Source organism: Sinocyclocheilus grahami, unplaced genomic scaffold (assembly GCF_001515645.1).
Source record: "Sinocyclocheilus grahami isolate Dianchi unplaced genomic scaffold, SAMN03320097.WGS_v1.1 scaffold297.1, whole genome shotgun sequence".
Lineage (NCBI taxonomy): Eukaryota > Metazoa > Chordata > Actinopteri > Cypriniformes > Cyprinidae > Sinocyclocheilus > Sinocyclocheilus grahami.
Genome location: NW_015505476.1, coordinates 465,375 through 480,462, shown reverse-complemented (window position 1 = coordinate 480,462; position 15,088 = coordinate 465,375). Strand labels below are relative to the sequence as shown.

Genomic DNA, 15,088 nt, shown 5'->3' with positions numbered 1-15,088 from the left:
TATATATAAAAAATTAATATATGCATACATGCATGTAAGTGTGGAATATTAAATGGTTATTAATATCATTTTTCATGTGTTCTCAGCTGCCTGCGTTTGAAGACAGCATTAACACTCTCTTCGCACCCATCATCATCTCCTGTAGCACCATGGTGGACCGACTCGGGGACAATTACACCTCCTTCAGCACAGCAAACAATCATATTTATGTTCTGTATAGGATGCCATTACAAATTATTAGGCTATTTTTAGGACTGGTAAAGAGTATACTGTATTTTTTTTTTTTTTTTTTGACTAGGTGCGTTGAGAAGTTTATGAGACTGATGTTTAAATGAAGTCCTGTTAGAATTATGCAAAGTGAAAGAAACAGTATAACTAGGATGAACTCTTCTTTTAATAATTGCATTTGTGTTCAGGTAAAATGAAGTGTCTTCTGGTGGCCAATGAGAGCGCAGAGGTTCTGTTCTACTGGACTGACACCGAGTTCGAGCAGTGGATTCAGGAGCAGTATGGAGTTTCCCAGGAGGAAGGAGAAGGAGTGAGATCGATGCTCAAAATGAATGCTGTTTGACATTATATATATATATATATATATTTCATCGTAATATATATATATATATATATATATATATATATATAAAAAATTAATATATGCATACATGCATGTAAGTGTGGAATATTAAATGGTTATTAATATCATTTTTCATGTGTTCTCAGCTGCCTGCGTTTGAAGACAGCATTAACACTCTCTTCGCACCCATCATCATCTCCTGTAGCACCATGGTGGACCGACTCGGGGACAATTACACCTCCTTCAGCACAGCAAACAATCATATTTATGTTCTGCAACAGGTAATCCACAGCAGAATGAAAGAGTCATCTGATCTAATAACATGCATGCATCCTGTTATGGACAGACAGCACTCATTCAATAAATCACTTGTAAAATACTTACACACTATTATACTATATAAGTAATGTTATATAAAAAAATGTTTATATTGTGTGTATACAGACTGTTTTTACACTTTATAAAAACAGTATTTACAAGTTATAATATATATAAACCATTTAATGAAATTTAACAATATAAAGGATTTATATTCTATAGATTGCCCCTTTTTTAAGAAATGATATGTATTTTTCAAACTCTTATACTATAACATTCCCCAAATTTTCAAATTATTCAAATCAATCTGACACCAGCATGTTGATGTCATGCAGTTTGAGGAATGTACATTGCTGTGAATGGAGACGGAGATGAGACGAAGAGGATTTGAAGAGAAAGATCTATGTGATGAAGAAACTCACAGAAATCATGTTTGGCATGGTGACGTTTGGAGGTGCCCTCTTGAGGAAAGAGTGAGAACTGCATTTTCAGTTCAAATCCAGATTTTAAAGCGCCCCTATTATGCCATTTTTACAGTTCCTAATATTGTTTTGGGAGTCTCGTACAATAGGATTACACGCATGCAAGGTCAAAAAACACTTTCGTTTTCTCAAAATATGCATTTAATATCACCTCATTTTCCAGAGATTCGCAAACGATTCGTTCGAAGCAGTTCAAAGATTCAGTCTCTCTAAACCCCTCCTTTCCGTGAGCCTGCTCTGCTCTGATTGGTCAGATGGCCTAGTCTGTTGTGATTGGTCTACGGCGTACAGCGCGTGTCGGAAACGATAAGCCTATTTCAATAGTTCTGTATTTTGAACGCTCTATAGAAAATATAAACATCTATTGTTTATCATACTTACAGGTTGTGATTCAGTGGAGTAGCTGGTCCAAATAAACAGGATACTAATCCATCTTTCAACAGCAAGCATTTTGTGAATCCCGCTTTGAACCCCCCCCCCAAGATTAGAGAAGCAGTCGTCAGTAGAATGACGTGTTTGTGGGCGGGGTCAAGTTGTCCGCGGCCGGCCAATGTAGAACATAGGCGCCATTATGCAAATGTGTTTCCCTGTGACGTGTAGCCGTCACGGAAGTGGGATGCGAATTACTAACGACTAATTTCAGCTGTTCAGAGTCGATTCTTTATTTTGGGAGACAATAACTTCACTTTCAGCTTTACAACTTTGCAGATCGTTTACATTCACATACAGCTACATTACACACTGCATGAAAGGCAATATTGGAAATGGCATAATAGGGGAACTTTAAGCCATTCTGAAGATTTTAGTATATTAGTAGAACTAGTTTCATTGCATTTCACTTCATATTATTATTATTATTATTATTTTTTGTTACACCAAAGACTGTTGTAATAGCCTTTGAACTGAAACCTAAGCAAACAAATAACAAAAAAACTAAATTAATGGACTTTTTATTTGTCAGATTGCACCCTCAAGATACAGAGCAAAGGAACCGCTTGTGGAAGAAGCTACGAAGCCTCTTAGAAACATACAGCCGCTTACGAGAGAGTGACCAAAGCTTTTTAGTAGAGGTGTGTGCAAGTTAGTTCTGTGTTCGATACATCGATACGACGATGTATCGTCACAGAGATTTGACGATACGACGAATATCGATACAACTGGCCCTGTATCGATATTGTGGCACGTGTGCAGCAGTGGACCGCGCTTAATTTGAATACAAGAACAACGTTTAAAATTGAGTACAAAATTGCGAGGTTTCTAAAAAATAATGAATAGAGCATAATATATAGGCTATAACAAGGTTTAATCTGGCTGCAGAGGAACACAACTGCTAATATCTGCTAAGTGTGCAATTTAATCTTTGTCAACCTGGCAACCATGTGTACACTCGGTCTCTTCACTGTGGATAAACTTTAGAAACAACGATGTTACCAGCTCCTTGTTGAGAAAGATAATGTAGCTCTCGAGCGATTAAGCTATTTAGTTGATAAAATTGTGGGGCAGTGCTAAAAAGTTTGTTCCTGAATGTCTGAGTGCGGCCGCAACATGATCTGTGTGAGTGACTGAGCGTGTGTGTGCGCGTTAGATACAGAAGACAGCGCTCTTAGAACTCTTGTCATTTTTATTTTTTAAACGTAGAGAGTGTGTTAATTTGTGCAATGAGAACCTACCAGCAATGTAAATATGATTTTTTTTAAATATATTAGAATGAGTACATTGCAATATAAATTTATTAGAACGAACATTATTATTTATGGGCTTAAAAACAAGATGCAAAAAATCTGAATATTGTACCTGGTGGGGAGTGCCCAATGTAAACATGAAACATATGCCATTGCCTAGATTGTACTGTGGTACAGTTATGGAGGTCCGTCATAATGCAGAGGTCAGCTGCCTGCTCTGCCAATAGTTAGAAATGGCACTATAGTATGCAGTGTTTAATAAACAGCTGTTTTACTAAATTCTTCTGAGGTGAAATTCAGTGCAATCCCGTATCGTGATATGTATCGTATCGTGGCCTCTGTATCGTGATATGTATCGTATCGTGACTTTGCTGGTGATACACAGCCCTAGTGCAAGTGCTGTTTTATAATTAGTTGCATGCTAGTTTTAGTTTTAGATCATGTACGATAAGTTCTCTGCCTCTGTTCAGACGGTGGAAAGGTTGATCCACCCGACCCTTTGTGAGCAGTGCATCGAGTTTCTGGAGCGTCGTCTGGTGCAGCAGATCAACAGCAACATGGACAGAATGGGCGAGGAGGTGCTACACGCTTTCATACTGGTGCACACCAAACTGCTGACCTTCTACTCCAGGTACAGCAAACGCAGACTGAGACCATGATGTTTTGACCACAACATCAGAAGGAAGTGACAATATTGTGCTACAGAGATCTTTGAAGTGATCTCCGATTTCTTACTTTTTGTGCAGTCGAAATGCCAGCAATCTATGCCCCTCTGATCTCCTGGCTCTGATCATCCTGGTGCAGGATCTCTATCCCAGCAAAATCAACCTAGATGACACTTCTGAGGTTGGATATCTCTGTATAGTCACAGTTGTTGTTGGTTTTTCTTCACTAAGGGGGGAATACAATATTTAGTTATTCTGAGTGGTGCTAAGATTATTTTTCCATAAAATAGTACTTTCACAAAAATCTAAAATATCTTATAATCTAAAAAAAAATCTTTAATCTATAAAATTGATTAAAATGAAAGAAGTATATGAACATTGTTTTAATCTATATAATATTTACACACACACTTATATAGCCTAATACAGTAAATTTGTTTAAATATATAAAACATTTAATAAACATTAACCATATCAAATATGATAAGGTAGCACAACATTTTTCAGCTAATAATAATAATAATAAGAAGAAATGTTTCTTGATCAGCAAATCAGCATATTAGAATGATTTCTGAAGGATCCTGTGGCACTGAATTGGAGCAATTATGCTGAAAATTCAGCTTTGCATCACAGGAATAAATTACATTTTAAAATATTCAAACCAAACATTTTAAATTGTAATAAATAATATATAAATAAATAAAATAATATTTAAAATAAATAATATATATATATATATATTTTTTTACAATATTCCTGTTTTGGACTGTATTTTTGATCAAATAAATGAAGCAATAAATCAATAACATAAATCGTACTCGTATTCAAGCTTTGGAACGATAGTGTATGATGTGTATTTATAGAAGAGTTTCTCACATATCTAAGGTCTTATGATTTTAGATGGCCGAGGACAGTCTGCAAACTCTTGAAGCTCCAACTCCTGACCCTTCAGCCCCATGCAGAGTATTCCTGGAAGCCAAAGAGTTTCCCACGATGCCTCACTCCATGTATTGCCTACCTCTCTGGCCGGGAATAACTCTAGTGCTGCTTACCAAGGTGACAGTCTTTCATTAGACCTCTAGAGCGAAGAATATTTGCACGGTATCTTCTATGTCATATTTTTTTTTGAAGAGCACATTTGTACAGACACTGTTTTTGCATCTATTGAAGCACAAGATGCTCTTTGGATCATTTTCAAATCATGCTTACTAACATGATCATGCAGGTTTTACATAAATGTATGGAGTTGCTAGCTCAATTTTCCATTTTATTTACACATGCATATCAACAGATTCCCAACAGTCATGTGGCAGCATCTGTATGCTACTTCCTGGAAGCTTTCGTTAAGTTAGAGAAGAGGTTATGTGAGGGGCATGAAGGGGCTGCGGCCATGCGGGGTCAGCCCTCTGTCCAGGAGCAGCGGAGCAGACTGGAGAAGTTCATCAAAACCTGGGCCAGCATGGACATTCAGGTCAGTGGAATCAATTCCACAGAACTTCATCAGATCCACTTTACAATGTGCTAGAATGAGAGATTTAAAGTTTAATAGTTTTTCTTCATATTTCAATTCTGAATAATTCTATTTATTTAGCACTTTTGAAAAAGCATGTTAGGATCAATAATTGATCCTAACAGGTTTTTGATTTAAAAATTAAATTTAGTTTTAACATAACATGTATTAAAATGAAAAGGTTATTTTACTATGCTCCAGATAGTTTTCATTTTATAAATTAATTTAAAAAAAAAAAGTCATGGAAATTCCCATGCTAAATCGATTTTCTTTTTTCTAGTTACACTTCTGTTCAAAAGTTTGGGATCGGTAAAATAAAAATAAAAAAATACAGAGGTATTGTGAAATATTATTACAATTTAAATAACAATTTTCTATTGTAATATATTTATTCCTATGAAGGCAAAGCTGAATGTTCAGCATCATTACTCCAGTCTTCAGTGTCACATGATCCTTCAAAAATCATTTCAATATGCTGATTTGATGCCCAAGAAACATTTCTTACTCATGTTTAAAACAGTTATGCTTCTTATTATCTTTGTGGAAACTGGGACACATTTTTTGTCAGGATTTTTTGATAAATATAAAGTTCAAAGAACATCATTTATTTGTATTTGAAATCTTTTTTAACATCTTTTGTATTTACTGTCACTTTTGGTCAATTTAATGCATTCTTGATGAATAAAAGTATTATTTAGTATTAAAATAAAGAATAAAACTTTTTAACCTTTTTTTTTTTTGTCCTACTAGAGGCATTTGCACACTAAAATTTAAAGATTTTGTACCAGAACATTTTAAGAATTGGTACCTGACATACCAATAAAATAAAAGCAAATCACCCCCAGCATCCTCCATAAATTAAGACCTGTTAGAAAAGTTTCGGAAATGTATTGGTCAGAAATGGGGGGAACCCTGTAGCTATAATAAATATATATATACTGTATATATATCTTTTTTGAAAACTCGACTCTTCATTTATATATTCAGACTTCAGAACTTCAAAATGCGTGGACAGACTTTAAGAACAAGGCATTTAGCAGATCAGGATCTGGATTCACAAGAGAGTGAGTGCTGTTCTCTTTATTAATAAACTACAAAACTCATTGCAGGCTAAATTCACTCCTTTGATCTTGGATGAAGCCAAAAGTGACTTAACATTTTATTCGTTGTGTTGCAGTTTGCTGCCCTCTTGTCGAAACATGAAGACTCAGTTGTGTGGAGTGTACAGGCAGTTTTTTGCAGCTGAGTGCATGGGCAGCAGTCAGCGATTGGCTCCTCATCTGCAAGAACGAGCTCTTAGCATGGTCCAGTATGTCTGAACATGCACTTCAATAGTACTGAAGGATATTTATTTTAATGTGCCTTAACATTAAATCACGTTTCTCTTACATTTGTTGCAGAGAGAAGTTAATGGACTGGAAGGATTTTCTGCTGGTGAAAAGCAAAAGAAATATCACAATGGTATCATATCCTTTTTTCTACCATGAGTATTTTGGTTGCCTATCCTCCCTTCGATCTATTTAGATGGGTTGCATTCACACTTCAGTCTTGAATCATTCTTCTTTTGTCATGTGACATTGTTAGAATCTTTAACCATGGTCTCGCATACCTGGAAGAGTTTCCAGGTCTCATCCACTTTATCTACGTGGATCGTTCAAATGGTCAGATGATTGCACCCTCCCTAAATGTGACGGATCGCACTGTCTCTGAGCTCGGAAAGGGGCCTCTAGCTGACTTCATAAAGAACAAGGTGTTTTTGTGCTTCTAGCCTGTCCCAATCATGCAATATATATAGTAAAGAAATCAGCATATTAGAACGATTTTTGAAGGATCATGTGACCCTGAAAACTGGAGTAATGATGCTGAAAATTCAGCTTTGTGTTGCAGGAATAAATTACATTTTAAAATATCTTAAAATGGAAAATGGTTCATTGTAAATTGCAATAATATTTTGAAATATTACCATTTTTACTGTATTTTTAATCAAATAATTTCAGTCTCTTTTTGAAAGAGACGTCTTTCAAAAACATTTAATTAATTCACCATGAATTTCGTTAGTTACTGATTCTATACCATTCTCATCATGAATCTGCACAGATTTGGAGTCTTGTTGCAACAGCACAGCGGTACCTGCAAAAGGGTTACGCCACCGTGACGCTCCGGGATGGAGATTATTTCTACTGTTACTTCCTGTGGTTTGAAAATGAAACGGTAAATGGCCGCTTGTGTCATTTTTACAGTTACTATATTTAATGAAAATTACATGGTCAGTGTTGATGAGGTTTAAATGTTTTGACAGGGTTACAAACTGGAAGTGATAGACATACCCAGCTCCCCAGATGATGCCGCTCCAGTAGGAATGCTCACCTGTGATTATTACAGGTATGACATAGGATAAGAATTCACATAGAAATGATTTTCACTCCGTAATGACTAGTAAATTACACAAAAAAGCAATGGCAAGTAGCACATTGAGTAAAATGTTATAATGTAAAATAATATTTTCTTGTAAAACATGCTCAAATAATTTTTATAACTTAAAAAAAACCCTAACTCTTATTTCTAAACCTACTACGTGACACCAGCTGCGCTTTCTTTAATTCATGTCTTTTATGTCTACTCCGTCTATTTTGATGGTGTGATAGGAGGTTGCTGCGGTATTACAGCAAAAAATATCAGAATGAGGTGGTGAAGTGTTATGAACTGTTTACTGTGCATCTGGGTGTGATCCCCAATGAATATATTCTTCAACACTGCAGTCAGCTGGCCCGTAAGCTGTGGGAGCCCACCCGTATCCCGCTCCTGTGACCAACACGGCCCTCAAAAGATTATGGTCCATGCAGCCGTGTTCACTTTATTCATGATCTGTAACCTACGTGGAGAGTTTTCTAAACTTTCTGCACAAGCACTTCTTATTTCAGTTAAGGTAATTGCAGAAAATAATGTGTCAGTAAACCAAACACTGCACTTACAATGAAACTTGAGTGTAATGTGCAAGTGAATGTTCTTAAGGTGCTTATAATGCAGAAATATGGCTGCTAGTAACAGATTATTTTTGTGAAACCAGGACCAAATAATATAGGACAGCACTCCTTTTAAAGATGTTATTACCCAGATTTTATCAGGTATCTGGCTTAGCAACGTTGGTTAGCAGATTTACAAAACTGTAAATCACAGTCTTTCATAATGATTAATGACTCAGTTTTTAGTGTGACAACAAATTTTGTAAATAAATTGCCAAAAAAAAAGAATAAAGAAATAAAGTTAAAGCTGAAATGTACAATCTAAGTCTTAAGCATTTTTAAAGCTTGTAGTTTTGTGTGTTTTTGCGACTTTGGTGCCCCCTGCAGTTAAGTGAGTGGAATTCACTGTCGTAATTACAGTGAAAAGATGTGCACCTGTTTTATTTTGTTTTTTTGGTGCCATAAAGCAATCCGCCCTTTCGCAGAATTTCGTACCTGTTCAACAAACAAAGGAGCATAGGAATAATAATAATAATAAAAAAGCCATTTGCCTCCTCATTAGAAGTCAGTGTACCATCAGAATGATTTTGAAACTGATATTTCAAAGTAAAAAAATAAATAAATAAAATTTCGTACACTTGATTCAAGGAAAGAATTGTAATTTATTTATGCAGCAGTCAAAAAATATTGATTTCATTGCGATTTTTCTCCTTCCAGTATGTCAGCACTTATTTTAGCTGTAATTTTTGATCATGCATTTAGTTACAGAAAGAGAACAAAATGTTTTGTATTTAAATTTTAGTTTGGAGGTTAACTTAAAGACAAAATATATTGATAATGAAAGTGCATTTGTATATTTTTACCCTCTACATTAAAAAAAATATATGTGATATTTCACAGAACTGATTGTTATTACTTACAGGAATATGTCATTTATATTTTGCTATAATATTGCTTGTATTTATACATAATGTTCTGATAAAAAGTTTACACACTATGCAATCAGTTTTCCAAGAAAAATAAATAGTAAATAATAATTTATTAGGATAAAATCTTTTGTCATCCTTTATTAAGCTGTATAGTAGCTTTGGTTTTAATTTTAGTAGTCATTTTCACTTGTTTTAAATACCTTTTGTATATTACTGTATGTTATTGGGTATTGTCTATGCTGTATTTTACCCAAAAATTGCAGTTTTGATTTTTTTTTAAATTATACATAGAAATGATGAGACTGATCCTATTGTCTTGTGACATTGAAGGTTGCCTGCTTAAGTCCAGGTCTCTGGACTGTTTTCTGCTGTTTGTCATCTCTCTTAACTTTTAGAAACATGGAAAGTTTCTGCAGTCATCACAGTGCGCCAGTGAGGTCTCGCACCGCTCCAGATTTGACCAGCTCCCGCAGTAAAATGGTCTCAGCGCTGACATCGTGAACCACCTGTGTGTTCATGGCATCCATGCGGATAGAGCCGTAATAATGCAGCAGAGCTCCAGGGTGCTGCAAGTCGTATCCAAATCCAGCTAAACTCACCTCATCACACACCTGCAGGGCCAGAACTGCTGCCGTTATACCCAGCGTCGGCACCATCTAACAAACAAAACATAAAACTGACTTCAACTGACAATGCTCTCAGCAGAAGATTTAGAAGAAGTCTAGGAAGCATGCAAGTAGTGCTATCAAATGATTAATTGCGATTAATCGCATCCAAAGTAAAAGTTTTTGTTTACATAATATATTTATGTTTCCTGTGTATATTTATTATGTATATATAAATACACACATGCATGTATATATTTCAGAAAAATTAGTTGTTTATATATTTATAATATAAATTATATGAATGTAAATATTTTCAAAATATATACTGTATGTGTGTATAAATATACACAGAACACATATTATGCAAACAAAAACTTATTTTGTATGCGATTAATCGCGATTAATCCTTTGATAGCACTACATGCAAGGAAATATTCATCAAAAGTAAAGACAGGAAAGAGTTTATAATGTTTCAAAATATATCTGTTTCAAATAAATGCTGTTCTTTTGAACTTTCTGCTTAGCAAAGAATCCTGGAAAATGTATTACAGTTTCTTTAAGAATGTTAAGCAATAGTTTCTGTCAATTCAACTATGCATCACAGGAGTAAGTTACATTTTAAAATATGTTGAACTAGAAAACAGTTATATTTAAAAAATAACAGTTTTCACTGTATATTGATCAAATAAATGCTGCCTTGCACATAAGAGGATCATCTGACCCCAAACATTTGAATGGTAGTGTGTATATATGTTTTAGAAGAAACATCTATTTAGTAACCTATAGTTTGAATTTGCACATTTGAAAAGTCATCTCAGTTCTGACCTTTTTCTGTTGCTCTGCATAGGTTTGCAGCACCTGTCCAGTCCTGTACATGATTTCAGGATTTAGGATGCGGACATTTTCTGGTTGAAGAGGTATCGAATCTATTACATTCTTCCAGAACCACAATTTAGACCACCAACTCTACAGACAAAACATTTTAGAAATTAAAAAATGGTACCATTGGCCATTTGTGTTAACTTTAAGGTAATCTATCTACTAGTGCACTCCCAAAAGATGACAAAAGCATTTCAACTTTACAGTCCCTCTGTTTCACGAACACAGACCACAACATTTTTTCATTCGTTTTTTGTCCAACAAAATACTCTCTAGAATGAGAATATCCTTCCCAAAAACCTTCTGCGTTACTCACCAAAGGCTCTTTGGTTACTACAGAGATGAGCCATGCTAAATCTAAACTCTTGAATGCCACCAAAGCCACCACTTCAGTACTCTCATATTCTTGTGGCTGAGAAGGAGCCCCTTCTGGATAAATGAGCCGAATGGTAGTTCTAGATCCAGCATCTTTTTCATAACCAAATACTGGAGCATTGTTCACTCTGTAGGTATGAAGAGTAACATATTCATATCTATATAATTAGTTTGAGTGAGTTAATATGCATAATTCCTTGCATATTAGAATGATTTCTGAATGATCATGTGACACTGAAGATTCACAAAAATTTCACAATATTATTGTCTTACTGTATTTTTGACACCCGTATATGTTTGTTAATCAACTAACCTGATGATAATGTTGTACTGGTCTATATGAGGTCCTAGATTTTTGCCGTGTAAAATACCACCGCTTCCAACCACCACACATCTCCTGCAGGTCTCTGGTCCAGTGGGTACAGCAGTATAAGGCAGGGCTTTCAGGGCCTGAGCCAGCATCTCCTCACTGCCCTGCAGACCCAGAGGAGGAGGCAGTGCCCAGTCTCCTGTGCCGTTCTCCAGGAACACGGGAATCTTCAGCAGCCCAGCAGGTATAGACAGCGTCCTCACCCTCTCCACACTCCAGCCGCTGCGGCAGGACTGAGACAGCAGAGCCGCTGACTGGTTCAGCAGAGCCTGAGGTGTGTACAAATGAGACGGGGTTACAACATGCGTCTTTTAAAGTGAGTATCATTATTATAAGTCATTTAATATGAATTGTTTCATGATTTATTTACATATACACTACTGTTTAAAAGTGTTTAAGAAGCTAAGATTGAAAAAAGCTTTTATTTAGCAAGCATAAGACTTTTATAATGTTATAAAAATGTGTATTTCAATTAAATGCTGCTCTTTTGAGCTTTCTATTCAACATAGAATTAATCAAAAATGTATGTATTATGGTTTACACAAATATATTAAGCTGCACAACATTGATAATGATAAGAAATATTTCTTGAGCGAATCAGCATCTAAAAGAATGATTTCTGAAGGATCATGTGACACTGAAGCCTGGAGTAATGGGAAATTCAGCTTTGCCATCACAGAAAATGACATATTAAAGGGGTTCTATTATGCTTTTCACTTTTTCAACTTTAGTTAGTCTGTAATGTTGCTGTTTGAGCATAAAAAAGATCTGCAAAGTTACAAAGCTCAAAGTCCACTTCAAAAGGAGATATTTTATTTAACAGAAATCACTCGTTTGGACTACAACGCATATTTTCCGGGACTTGTGATCAGGGCCGTTTCTAGGCATAGGGCAATACAGGCCTTTAGTGGCAACACAATGATATTACAGATACTAAATTGTGCAAAATGTTTATCTTAACAGTCAATTTTCAAATAATGCATTCAGATTTGTGGAACTCAATGCACTGAATCTCCACAAATTAGTGTCGTTACTATGACAACCAATTTGAATGTCACAAGCAACTGGTGTCTGAAAAGAATTATATATATATATATATATATAATTTGTATGTGTGTGGGGGGGGTGGGCTAGAAACGGCCCTGCTTGTGATATGACAAATACCGACGAATGTGACGAGACCTGGTTGAGCTGCACTAGAGAATCACAATGTTGGAGACACGCTAGCTTTCCCAAGACAGATGAACTTAGAGTGGTTACAATCATCCGGGTTTAAATCGTGCTCAAATTGATTTGATTTTGATGCAATATTTACACTGAAGCTTGCAGGCGGCTATGATAAGGGGCGTGACATTTCCAGACCAGGCGCCCGAGTGCTGCCAATCACAACACACACTGGCCCAGCTAACCAATCACAGCACATCTCGTATTTCAGAAGGCGGGCCTTCATTTGATACAGGCACTATTCGAGCCGTTCATGCCAGACTGGTGAGAGAGGTGTTGTAATAATGTAAAATATGTGGAAAAATAATGTTTTTCAATAAACCTAGTATGAGAGCCTGTTCTAGTACACCCCCAAAACAAAACCAAGACTTTTGAAAACAGCATAATAGAATCCCTTTAAAATAACAGACTTATTTCAATATATTTAATAATTTCACAGTATTACTGTTTTTGCTTCATTTTTAATGAAATAAATACAGTCTTGGAGTATATAAATATATTCATTCATTTATTTATTTTTTAGGGGTGATAATATATGTAAACTCCACATAAATTATCTGGGGAAAAAAATCATCTTAACTGCACATAGGCTAGGTAAATAAACTTTATTGACTTTACTTGTTTACTACTAAAGATCACTTTTAGTTCAAACTTGATTTTCCTGCCCTGCCTTAAGTATTTGTTACCCAGATATTTGTGTTTTAAAGATGTTTTGAGGCCTAAAACGTTTGAGAAAGTTAACTTGGACACAGTTAAATTGAATCAGTGTTGGTGAAGTTTTATATAATTAATCTCACTAAATTAATGTATGGGACGCACACATACTGTATACAGCTCAGTTTACAAATCATCTCAATTCTGCAATAAAGTCAAAGTGGAATATCAAGTCGCCTTGATCATAATAAGCAAGGTCGCACGTTCGACTCAATCCTTCAGTTTCATGTGATCAAGCAGTGAATGACAGTACCAGAGTTTCAGCAGAAGTGTCATTAGTCCAGGTGGGCTCTGGGGTTGGTAGATACGCAGGAACCAGAATGGCCGAATAACAGCTCAACAACAGAGAAATGCTTAAAATGAAGTTGTTCCTCCTGAAATCATAAAACAGCAGTCTCATGAAGCTTACACTCTTACAGTGTTTATCGGTTTTAAAGGAATGTGTCTGTACAGGTCATGAAATCTCCAGTGCAGCATGTGAATGGCAAGCATGTTTCATGTGTCACAGTGCTTATCTCGGACAAACCCACCGGCTAAGGAAGAATTCTCTGGACTCTGCCCTGTTGTGTTGGGTGGTTGGGCTCTCCAAGCTGCTGGCTTCCGGTAATAGAGGAACGCTGTCTTCGTCATTATCATTAACACTCAAGTGTTTCAGAGTCACCATGTTTTCAAACCAATTCCCAACTACACCTGTCAGTTATGAAATATGAATTTAGGAGTCATTGTTTGTTCTGTAGAGTCAATATTCGACAACCTTCTTCAATGTTCTTCATTCACAGCACATATAATCTGAATGCTTTATGCCTTTATCTATGATTTGTGTTGCTTCTTACCTCTTATTTCAGCTGCTGTCTTCTTTTCCCAGGTGTAGAGATAGAAACATGTCTGTGTTGTATTGAAAATGAGCTGCGCTTTTGTCCCTTTCATTCACTGCCGTGTTTTGTCTCGTTCTGATCCCTCCTCACAGTTAATCATTTATCCGTCTCAGAGGCTTCTCTTTGTATACCACAGTACTTTAACTAGTCTACTGTTCAAACAACCACACAGTTCCGTTTATGATTATGCTTGATATCATTCCTAAAAGCCATGTTTCAAAGGTCCTTTATATCCTTTATACAGCTATTGCTCAGAGCAAAAAATATATAAATAAATGAAATAGTAAAAATCATGACTAACCATAACTAAAATTTATTGACTTTACTAATTGGTAAAAATTCTAATTCTAAAAAAAAAAAAAAAATAATAATTCTCAGACTTAAGATACTGTATAACTTAAATGCTCTATCTATCTAAGATTTTTTTTTTATGTTTTGAAGTCTCTTAAGCTCTTATTTGATCAAAAATAAAGTATAACTAATATTGTGATGTAAATTATTACAATTTAAAATAACTTTATTTCTATATATTTTGAAATCTAATTTATTTCTGTGATGCAAAGTTGATTCTTCAGCATCATTACTCCAGTCTTCAGTGTCACATTCAGAAATCATTTTAATATGCTGATTTGCTGCTCAAGAAACATTTATTATTATTACTTTACTTCCATTTTTCATTGATTTAATGCATCCATGATGATATTTTTTAAAGGAACTATATATATATATATATATATATATATATATATATATAACGAAATAGAGGGAAATCTCAGAGAGAATTCATCTGGCATGAAAATAATCAGATCTCAGTTGCTGAACAGATCCATTTTCACTTTCAAAACTTACTGAGTAAAACTATAGTTTATATTACTCAGTAAAACACAAATAGCAGCACTTTTAAACTATTATTGCTATATTTT

The 15,088-nt window shown here is 35.2% G+C and overlaps 2 protein-coding genes across 2 annotated transcripts in view; one reads left to right on the top strand and one right to left on the bottom strand.

The window, feature by feature from the left end:
• LOC107601045 (Hermansky-Pudlak syndrome 1 protein homolog) overlaps nucleotides 1-9,242 on the top strand; it is a 10,154-nt gene extending 912 nt beyond the window's left edge. Inside the window, exons 2-14 of the mRNA XM_016293056.1 lie at nucleotides 417-538; nucleotides 718-852; nucleotides 3,524-3,684; nucleotides 3,800-3,899; nucleotides 4,619-4,774; nucleotides 5,010-5,189; nucleotides 6,216-6,292; nucleotides 6,406-6,537; nucleotides 6,629-6,693; nucleotides 6,833-6,978; nucleotides 7,326-7,439; nucleotides 7,528-7,610; nucleotides 7,874-9,242. Coding sequence (XP_016148542.1) covers nucleotides 422-538; nucleotides 718-852; nucleotides 3,524-3,684; nucleotides 3,800-3,899; nucleotides 4,619-4,774; nucleotides 5,010-5,189; nucleotides 6,216-6,292; nucleotides 6,406-6,537; nucleotides 6,629-6,693; nucleotides 6,833-6,978; nucleotides 7,326-7,439; nucleotides 7,528-7,610; nucleotides 7,874-8,036 — 1,629 coding nt within the window. The 5' untranslated portion in view covers nucleotides 417-421 and the 3' untranslated portion in view covers nucleotides 8,037-9,242. The remainder of the gene's footprint in view (nucleotides 1-416; nucleotides 539-717; nucleotides 853-3,523; nucleotides 3,685-3,799; nucleotides 3,900-4,618; nucleotides 4,775-5,009; nucleotides 5,190-6,215; nucleotides 6,293-6,405; nucleotides 6,538-6,628; nucleotides 6,694-6,832; nucleotides 6,979-7,325; nucleotides 7,440-7,527; nucleotides 7,611-7,873) is intronic.
• A 13-nt stretch (nucleotides 9,243-9,255) lies between these two features.
• LOC107601047 (lactosylceramide alpha-2,3-sialyltransferase-like) lies at nucleotides 9,256-14,327 on the bottom strand. Its single transcript, XM_016293058.1, has 7 exons — nucleotides 14,124-14,327; nucleotides 13,821-13,980; nucleotides 13,544-13,664; nucleotides 11,296-11,621; nucleotides 10,924-11,110; nucleotides 10,554-10,694; nucleotides 9,256-9,776 (listed from the first exon to the last, which is right to left on the bottom strand). Exons 1-7 carry the CDS (start codon nucleotides 14,215-14,217, stop codon nucleotides 9,540-9,542), a joined length of 1,266 nt encoding a protein of 421 aa, XP_016148544.1. The 5' UTR covers nucleotides 14,218-14,327; the 3' UTR covers nucleotides 9,256-9,539.
• Nucleotides 14,328-15,088: the final 761 nt, after the last annotated feature.